This window comes from Crocuta crocuta, unplaced genomic scaffold (assembly GCF_008692635.1).
Source record: "Crocuta crocuta isolate KB4526 unplaced genomic scaffold, BGI_CrCroc_1.0 scaffold170, whole genome shotgun sequence".
Classification (NCBI taxonomy): Eukaryota; Metazoa; Chordata; class Mammalia; order Carnivora; family Hyaenidae; genus Crocuta; species Crocuta crocuta.
The window spans coordinates 122,517-132,815 of NW_027527853.1; the positions used below are offsets into that span (position 1 = coordinate 122,517).

Genomic DNA, 10,299 nt, shown 5'->3' on the forward strand with positions numbered 1-10,299 from the left:
AAAGAGACAGATGATTATTGGACCAAAGTATCCTGATACCTTTGCTCTTGTTTGCCCCCACACAGCACAAATTGACCCCGGAATATCTGGAGCTCAAAAGGTACCAGGCCATTGCTTCTAACAGTAAGATCTACTTTGGCAGCAACATCCCTAGCATGTTCATGGACTCCTCTTGTGCTTCGAAATATTCAGATGTTAGGACTGGAAGAAAAAGCTCTCTCCTCTCTAAGGAGGCTCTTGAACCCTCTGGAGAGAGCCCCATCCAAAACAAGGAGAGCACAGGTTGATGCAAGAGGTGGAAATGTTCTCCCATATCAAGATGTGGCCCAAGAGGTTAAGTGGGAACAATGGTTATATGACTCTTCAGATTCACAGATAACCTGTGCTCTGTTCTGCCTCTCCTGTGATAGCCCTGGCTTACCAACTGATTGCAGGGTCGAGCCAACTGTCTGACACCCAATTTCTTTTCAGCCACAGTTTATCAAGTATCCTGTGTGTGTTCCTTTCTAAACTGGTACTCATAAATCCGGGAAAGTCTGATGCTAAGATACTGCCTGCACTGGAATGTTAGACATTAATTATATAACAAGCTGTGTTTTTCTAAGTTGAGAGATCTATTGAATAATGTTTACATTGGTCCCCGGGGAAATGTGTGCTCAGCCATTCAAGACATAGGAGGCCGGAGAAGATGGCCAGGACGGGCTAAGTATAAAAAAGACCGATCACGCCTGGGGCCCAGGCTTTCTTTGGGGTCTGGTCCCAGCGTTCATCCATGTGATTAGTATCTAGTCCACTGAAGTTCTCCAGGAAATGATCGTCCACTTGAGCAATGATTTACTTGATACTATTTGCACCTTTTTTTCCTATAGTTGAGTTGGTGGCCTGCTGGGATATGCACCTTGCCACCCAACCAGGGATTCCTAATCACTAGCTATTATTGCATTAGTAGGCTCAGAGATAAAGCTTGGTTTGAAGTTCTGGGTAAGATGAAACCTTTGCTTTGAACCTCAGCTCTGGGGCCCCGCTTCCCCTCCTTTGGATGATGACTGTCTGCGTCACTGCCCCAGGCCATTTGTAATTAAGGTGCCTGGCTTTTAGCCACAGACAACTCCTTCCTTTTATGTCACCTCTCAGCTCTGGCTGGCCAAGAGCGAGACAGGGCTTTAACCGGAAATAGGAGCAGCATACAGTTCCCAGCTGTTCACTGCACAGTATTGTATCATAACTGCAGGAAGTTTTTATTTTTAAAACTGGATTTGGGGTACATTTATTTGCCCCAGTACCTCTGCCTGAAGGCCGAATCTTAGGGCTGCCATGGTTTTACTAGCACACTGATTCTCCTCAATATTCTTCTGGAGCCTACATAGTATGGGACAGAGTAACTTAGAAAGCATCTTTGGTCATCTTTGTCTTCTTTTTTCCTGGCTCTGAGATGCTGAAATCAAAGTTGTTTTCTGGCTTTCACCCTCCCTAGGAAGTCAGTGGATTCCTGACTTCCTGGGCAGCCAGGGTATTTAATATCCCTTGAGAGGATGACAGAGTGAGTTATAAGTTAGCCTGTGGCTGTGGGAGACCTATTTCATTTGGGCCTTTTTCCCCTTAAGATTAGCTTTCCTGAAACTGTGTGCCCCATAGTTAAGCCTGAGTTTGTGCAGCTTGTAAAAACACCTTTCATGTATACTGTGTTCAAGCCAGACAGAGAAGTCATGGGACCACTTCCAGAAATCTTTCCGCTCAGTCCTGTCAGTCTCATGACAGCTTGCGGGTTGTGCCAAACACTTTCTGTGGGGAAGGAATCCCAGATTTGAGTAGGTCTTTCCCCTGGGCCTTATAGTAGAGAGGCATTTGTAATACGGAGAGAATCCTTTTTTCATTTTTGCTTAATATATACAGTCTCTTTATGAATGAATCCTATGGTCTCTAGCCCTCCTTCAAAGAACCTTTGAATTATAAGAATAAACTCTTCACCTGTCATGTATTGTCGCTACAGATAGGTAATGATTGTTGTGGGAAATTTGGGTCACTGACCTTTGTGCTTTCATTCCTAGAGATGTTTCCTATTCCCATAAGCTAACTGCTGTTGCCCCAAGGTGTTGGATATGGGTTTTCCTATAAGCCCCCCTGGTGGCAGAGTTGAGGAACAGGGAACTAGCGTGAAGTAAAGAAACTACTTCCGCTTAAACTCCCTGGAGTGTGCTTCCCAGTGCTCGCTCAGGCTCTAAGTCTATCCCTCCTTCAGGGATGTTCCTTTTGGCAAATATACACTGTAATCTTGAAGTCTAAATTTATATGTGAAATGCTACCTTTTTTAAAAAAGAAAACTAAATAAAATTATTTTACTATCAGTGATTTGTATTTTTTCCTGATGTCTCCATTATTTTCTGTTGTCTTCACATGTCTTCAGCCTAAGGCTGTCTTGCCCATTTCAGCTAGGTAACCAATTTATTTACTAGCTTATTCAACTGTAGAGGCTTTCCTTACACTCAGAGTACTGCTTCCTGGGTAGAAGAATCTTGAAAGCAGGGCTTCTACTCTTCCTAACTCACAGAATGTAACAAGGAATGTTCTGATTCTTGGTGGGATGTGGCCAGCAGCAGAAGAGGAAAGAGGGAGGCTGGAGCCTTTCCAAGTGGCTCTAAGAAGGGAGGAAAGGAAGAAGCAGTTGTACTGAGGAAGAGGAAGGGCAAACTGTACAAACTAGAACTAACTTTACTAATTCAGGTGTTAGTCCAGGAGCCAGGCCTAGACCTGCTCTTCCCAAGCTCTCACTGTTCCCTCGTAGGGAACAACTTCACAGTGATGTTGGGGCAGCGGGGCTCAATAAGGGGGTGTTTCAGAGAAAGCAGCCCTTTACTTGGGTTCCTGTGGAATCCAACCCCGTGGTATCTCACATCTGCTGCTGCAAACTAGGGAAATTTAACTAATTCAAACCAATTATCCTGTAAGCTTTGGTGGGTATTAAATTGAAGTGATTCAAAACTAAGTGATTTCTGCCTCTTGCTATGAGGAAGGAATTTTCTGAATTTGAAGTTGTGGCTTGTTGCTTTGGGATTAAGTCCCAGATGTGTGTATCACAAGGCTCTTTGTGATCTGGCCCCCACTGACCTCTCCAGCCTGGGTCCTTGAATGTGTTTTCTCTCTGTCTGTTTGCATATATTGTTCCACCCACCTCGCCAATTTTCCCCCCTTACATATAGCTCTAATTTCCCTTTGCTAACTTCTAGTGAGTCTTCAAAAGTCTTCAGACATGTCACCCTACACTGCTGGCTCGTCAGCAGTCCACATTTCTGTCTTTGTAACATTTCACACACTTCACATTACCTGTTTAGTGTCTGTTTTCATAAGTGTTCAGCTCTCTGGGGGCAGGGACTGTGATTCTGCTCTTCTTTGGAGTGTTTTCTGTTGTTCACACCTGGCCCATAGGTGCTGGTCAGTTTTGTTGCATGAAAGAACAAAAGGATGAATGTGAAATGAAGGAAAGTGAGTAGTGGGAAAAAAAGAAGGACGCTAGAGTGTGTATGTCAGGACTTTTATGTGTAACTGTGGAAAGTTACCTAACATCTATGAACCTATGTTTATACATCCTTACAGCATTCAAGTGGGTTCAACAACATGTTTAGGCACCTAGCATAATGATTTGTGCATGGTAATTGTTGGGGTGGATTTCTGCCTTCATAGAGTGGGACAGGCTGATCTGGGGTTTCCAAGGCCCTCTCCACTGATACAGAACGTATTAAGGGAGCAGTGATTTCTAGTAATAAGAATCACATAGGAACTGGAATCTGATTTTTCATGATGGATTTTTTTTAAAAAAACAAAATGTGTCAGCAGCTCTAAGATAATCAAGCCAAGTGTCAACCTTTCATCTGAATTCTCTCTCAGGACTTCACATGCCATGACATTTGTGATATTGCTGCCTCTAACAGTTAATATTTGTAGAGCACTTTGCATTTACCAGAACATTTACATGCACACTGAGGATGTAGTCAGTGTTCTGTAGTGATTAACAGGGGTTGGTGTTTTTTGTGTTTTTTTTTAAAGTTTGTTTATTTTGAGAGAGCAGAGGAGGGACAGAAAGAATCTCAAGCAGACTCCATGCTAATGGTGCTAAGTTAGCGAGGAACCTGACAACGCAGGCCTTGAACTGTCAAACTGAGACCCTAACCTGAGCCAGAACAGTGTCAGATGCTTAACTGACTGAGCCATCCAGGTGCCCCAAGGGATTGGGTTTTACATTTAAACAGTTCCAAAGAATAGAAGAGGAAGAAAAGGTGCCAAGCATGACCAAAACACTACAAAACAGAAACAGCTACCAATCTTAAAAATACCAACTCAAAAGTCTAACACATGGTCTAGCATCGCATTAAAAAAAATAAAAAATAAAAAAAATGAAAAATATACCACCACCAGGTGAAAATAATTAGAAACACAGGCATGGTCTAACACCAGGAAATCTAGTTTAGTAAAATTCACCATGTAAATAGAATTTAGGAGACAATCACATGATAGTCTCACTTGCACAGAAAATGCTTTTGATAATTAACATCCATTTTTAATTTTTTAGGCCCTTAATAAAATGGGAATAGATAAATGCCCCGTTAGCCAGAGAAAACATACTTCTCAAATCATGCTAATTGATAAAAGACTTTATAAAAGGATCCCCATTGATATCAGGAATAAAACAAGTCTATCTACCACTAGTAGAATCAGAAAAAGGGAATGAGATAAAAAATTTTTAGGAGGCAAATTTGTAGATGATATAATTGTACCTGGAAAATACAAGAAAATCATCTGAACATGATTGCAAAAATAGAATCATGCATTGGTTAGGTATACATTATTAAAATTAATTGCTGCCCTACTTAAAATAAAACCTTTACAAATACAATGAAGACAAGTTTTTAATAATAAAAACAAGGACAGGACACCTGGGTGGCTTAGTCAGTTGAGCAGTCAACTCTTGATTTCAGCTCAGGTGATGATCTTGTGGTTTGTGAGTTCGAGCCCTGCATCAGGCTCTCTGCTGACAGCATGGAGCCTGCTTGGGATTCTCTTGTCTCCCTCTCTCTTTCTGCACCCCCCTCAAAAATAAACATTTAAAAAATAAATAAATGAAAACAAGGGTAAAATACTTAGGAATAAAGAAATCTCAAGGTTTATAGAAAAAAATAAACTTAGAAATGTAAGATTTTTAATAAATGAACTTACTCTATGGGAAGGAAGAAATAGCAATTATCCCAAAATCAATTTATATGTTTATGAGATCTCAATAAAAATATCAACCAGATATTTTTTTCGATCTAATGTCCCAAATTTGATAGGGAAATTTTTTAAAAGTCACAACAGCCCTACCTAATATTAAATATTAAAATAAAAAAATCAGTTATTGAAGTAGTGTACTATAGTTTCTTTAATCAAAGTATAGAAGTAAATTGAATTATATATGGAAACTTAGTACATGATAAAGATGCCTTTTCCTTGTAATCTAGAGGAAAAATATGGGTTATTCAATAGAGGTTGGAAAATTCTGGAGGAGTTGGAAAAAATACCCCTACCTCACATGTTACATGGAAATGTATTCTTGGTGGCTCAAATATATACACACAGAATGGTAAACTGTAAAATACCCTTATAGAAGGCAATGTAGCAGTACCTATCAAAATTTTAAATACACAATTTAAAAAGCACTTTCACTGCTAAGAACATGTCCTTCATGAGTAATTCCCCCCAAATAAGAATATTCATCATAGTAATATTCATGATATTTAAAGACTGGAAGATCCCTGGATGTTCATTTAAAAAGATCTTTTACGATTCCTTTACTTAATAAAGTAGAATAATAAGCAAGCAACAGAATGCCATAGGATGCTGCTGTGTGAATATGGGTTTGTATATGTGTGTGCCTTTCTTGTTTTTTAATCTATAAGTTATCTCCCAAAAGACATAGCATAAGCGAATAACAGTGATTACATCAAGAAGGAAACTAGAAAAGTATAGGAAGAGATTCATTTCTACTTTACACCCTTCTGTATATTTTTAAGTATTTTATACCATGTACATGTAATACCTACTCCAATAATTATTATGTTTAAGCAAATACAAAATAAAGTAGAAATGGTAAAAGGAAGCTTTCACTTAAATAGAGGTGCTTTATAATCAGAATTGGTTCAAATTCTAATCATGCATCTTGCTAAAGTCTAACCTCAAATTATTTCTCCTTTCTGAATGTCAGTTTCCTCATTTATACTTGTGAACAAAGAGAGAGCCTACTGGACATGGTTGAAGTGAAAAATAAACAAGATTCCTAAACAGCTAAGCACAGTGTCAGGTAAATGTGATGGGTCCAGTATAAATTGTGGCTATCATTATTATTTTGTCATTTAATCTTCATAAAAACCTTTTCTAAAAAAGGAAGAAAGCCTATTGTTTTGGTTACCCCACCCCATTTTACAAGTGAGGAAAGTGGGGTTTTGATTCATAAAATTTCATATCTCATTTTCTTCCATTCACGTCTGAATTCAGAAAGAAAAAATTGTGATATGTAAGCCCCTGATTTGAGGTAGCAATTCCAGTAAAGTTCGTGTCTAGACAATATGGGTCGCAGACCCTGGTTTTTCAACAATTAATCACTGCGTACTGATCATAACGTTGTTCTCCCCACTGAGAACCATTTTATTACTCAATAAAAGATAATGTATGAAAGTGTGTGTAAAATAGCCATGACTCTAGAAAATTACCCATTAGGCAAATTTAAGAGTGCTCAGGCCTAATCAATCCACTATAATTAAGAGTGTTTTTTTTTTTATGAACCAAGGGTAAGTGTGATAAAGTATCATTTCACTCTCCATTTCTTGGTTCCAGGGTACTACTGTATTGCATTACTGTCTTTGGTCTTTTTCAATTACAAGGAGTTTCCCAACCCAGAGAAGGTTGATCCAGGATACTTTTTGGATAAAAATAGCAGCTTCAGGTAAACAGAATACTTCGTGCCTTTTCCCCTTGGTTAATACAAATAAATCTACCCAAGTCATACATATGCACATTCTGGACAGTTGTTAGCTTCACTGAATTTATGGCATAATTAAGTAATCCACTGGTGATAGCCAAGTCAGTCAAGTCAAATTGTTATAATTCTCCAAATCTGGGTGAAGCCATTTAAGTTTGTACACCAGTAAGATCAGGTAAATCATCCAGGAATTATTTTGTGTTTGGTAATTGAGTATAATGCATGTTTTTTTTTTCTTATTGTTTATTTATTTTGAGAGAGTGTGCGAGACCACAAGTAGGGGAGGGGGAGAGAGAGGGAGAGAGAGAAAATCCCAAGCAGTCTCCATGCTAACAGTGCACCCAGAGCCCTACGCAGACTCAAACTCATCAACCATGAGATCATGAACTGACCTGAAACCAAGAGTCAGATGCTTAACCCACTAAGCCACCCAGGTGCCTCCAATACAGGTTTTTAAAGAAACCAAAGAAAGTCCAATTCAGATGTCATATATCATCAGATACCAAAGGAATTTGCTTTTGCCTACTTTTGTCTGTTATCTCCCCTTTGTAATACAGACTTTGCCAAAACAAAATGTATGCATTTCTTTCTTTTTTGCAAACTATTAACCATTATTAATTTTCTGATTCCTGAAGCCAGGGGCCATCAAAAAGATCTTGGCTGCTTTATCTTCTTTCTTCCCCCCTGAAATTCAGAGCCCCACATACCTTTGCCTCTGTGCAGAAGCTGGTTGGTTGGCTCCCAGCTACTATTCCCCATAAGGTCATAAAAACAGCTTAGGATTGGTCAGCACACATTTTTTTTCCTTGTTATCCTATCCAATTATTTGATTGGTATTTCCAAAAATAACAGTTGATATGTTTTGCTTCTAATTACAATGATAAGTGTTCAACATAAAAAATGGGAAATGGAGAAAAGCAAACCCAAAAAATAAAAATCTTGCCCTACAGAGATAATCACTGTCAATATTTTACTATATACACTAGGTGCTCTTGAGCCCTCCCATCACCCTCTTCTCTCCACCTTTCAGCTTGCCCTTCTCTCTGGCACTGCCACCCCTGAATTGGGTTGAGGCCCAGAAGGAGAGGGAGACGGGGAGCTGGAACTGGGAGCCGGCAGCTGCCTGGGAATACATGGCCTTCTATTATACTGGTAGCAAGAAGAAAATCTAATACCAAGATGGTGATCTTGGAAATTACTATTATGGACAGGGTGAGCCTATGAAATCTCATAGAATCCTCATGACCTATAACTTTCTGCAAACTTATGGCTTATATAGAAATGGAAGTACACAGTTCCCATAAAACCACAGCTGAAGAAATGACAAAATACCACAGTGATGAGTACCTCAAATGTCTGCATTCAGGAAGACCAGGTAAAATGAGCTTGTCTGACTATAGTAAGCAGATGAAGAAATTTGGTGATGGAGACAGTTGTCCAGAATTTCATGGACTCTGAGTTTTGTCAGCTTTCAACTAGTCCTTGGGGCTTTAAAGTTCAACCAACCATAAACTGTTGGCTGTTAACTGGGCTGGAGGATTACATCATGCTAAGAAATCTGAAGAATTAGGATTCCATTATGTTAATGATGTTATACTTGCCACCCTTGAATTACTGAAGTATCATCAGAGAGTCTTAGATCTTATTCTTGATATTCATCGTGGTGATGGTGCTCAAGAATCTTTTTATGTAACAGACCATGTAATGACTGTATCAGTCCATAAATATGGGGAATACTTACCTGAAACAGGAGACTTGAGGGACCTTGGTGCAAGAAAAGGCAAATAATCTGCTGTCAACTTTCCAATGAGAGATGGTATAGATGATGAGTCATATGGGCAGATATGTAAGCATGTTATCTCAAAAGTGATAAGATGTATCAGCTCTAGTGCTGTGGTTACAGTGTGGTGTAGACTCATTGTTTGATGAGACATGGTTGCTTCAATACAATGGCTGAAGGTCATGCTAAATGTGGAGCAGCTGTAAAAACTTTCAATTTGCCATTAACTGATGACTTGGGGGAAATGGGTAGACAATCTGTAATGTTGCTTGATATTGAACATATGCGACTGCAGCCGCCCTTAATTGTGAAGTTCCCAGTGAATTGCCAAATAATGATTGCTTTGAGTATTTTGTACCAGTCTTCAAACTGCATATTAGTCCTTCAGACATGACAAACCAGAACATACAGAATTTATGGAAAAGATAAAACAGCATTTATTCAAAAATTTACACATGCTACCTCATGCACATGGCATCCAGATGCAGACTACGTCAGAAGATGCTGTTCATGAAGACAGTAGAGATGAAGATGGAGAAGATTCAGATAAGAGAATTTCTATTTGAACATCAGATGAATAGATAACTTGTGATGGGGGTTTCTCAGATTCTGAGGATGAAGGAAAAGGAGATCGTAGAACTGTGGCTATCGTAAAGAAAAAGCAAAGAATGCTAGACTCAAGACAGGAAGGAGACTGAGGACAAAAAAAAAAAAAAAAATAGATGTTAAGAAAGAAGAGAAATCCAGGGACAAGAGTAGTGAAAAAACAGATACTGAAGGACCAAAATCAGAAGAGCTCAGCAACCTTTGAATTTGAAAGTTTCACCAATGTCAGAAACCATAGAGAAAATACTGGGAAGAAGTTTTTGTCTCTTTGAAGACACCTGGTTTCATTTTATACTGGCGTGGCATGGACTGTGTTTATTTTCAAAATGGCTTGTTTTTGTTTTTGTTTCTCATGGGACGTTCTAATTATAAAGCAAAATTTCTTTTCTCCATCATGCTTTATGTAATAGTGTTTAAAAGAATACTAATACTACTATTTAAAGAAGTAATTGGGTGGCTCAGTCAGCTGAATGTCTAACTTCAGGTCATGATCTTGCAGCTCGTGAGTTCAAACCCCACATCAGGCTCAGTGCTGTCAGTGCAGAGCCTGCTTTGGATCCTCTGTCTCCCTCTCTCTTCCCCTCCCCCATTTGCATTCTCTCTCTCTCTCTCTCTCTCCCTCTCAAAAATAAACATTGGAAAAAACAAGTTATTTGGACCTTCAGAGCTGATTTTTCCATTATTTGTAATTCTCTTTATTAAAAACAATTATACTTGAAGGAAAAAAAGCAAACTGAAAAACTACAGTAATTAATACTGTGTGACTCTGGCAATACAGATAGACATATAGATTGAAGATCTAGAAATGGATCCAGAAATGAAACCTCACATAGTCATTGATTTTTCAACAAAGCCATCAAGACTTAATAGGAAAAGAATAGTTTTTTTCCACAAATGGAGCTGGGAT

At 38.9% G+C, this 10,299-nt stretch overlaps 1 protein-coding gene and 1 pseudogene across 1 annotated transcript in view; both read left to right on the plus strand.

Annotated features, from left to right (window-relative positions):
* ERLIN1 (ER lipid raft associated 1) overlaps positions 1 to 2,345 on the plus strand; it is a 37,200-nt gene extending 34,855 nt beyond the window's left edge. Inside the window, exon 12 of the mRNA XM_077778770.1 lies at positions 66 to 2,345. Coding sequence (XP_077634896.1) covers positions 66 to 287 — 222 coding nt within the window. The 3' untranslated portion in view covers positions 288 to 2,345. The remainder of the gene's footprint in view (positions 1 to 65) is intronic.
* Positions 2,346 to 8,139: 5,794 nt separating this feature from the next.
* LOC144244776 (histone deacetylase 2 pseudogene) lies at positions 8,140 to 9,597 on the plus strand (annotated as a pseudogene).
* Positions 9,598 to 10,299: the final 702 nt, after the last annotated feature.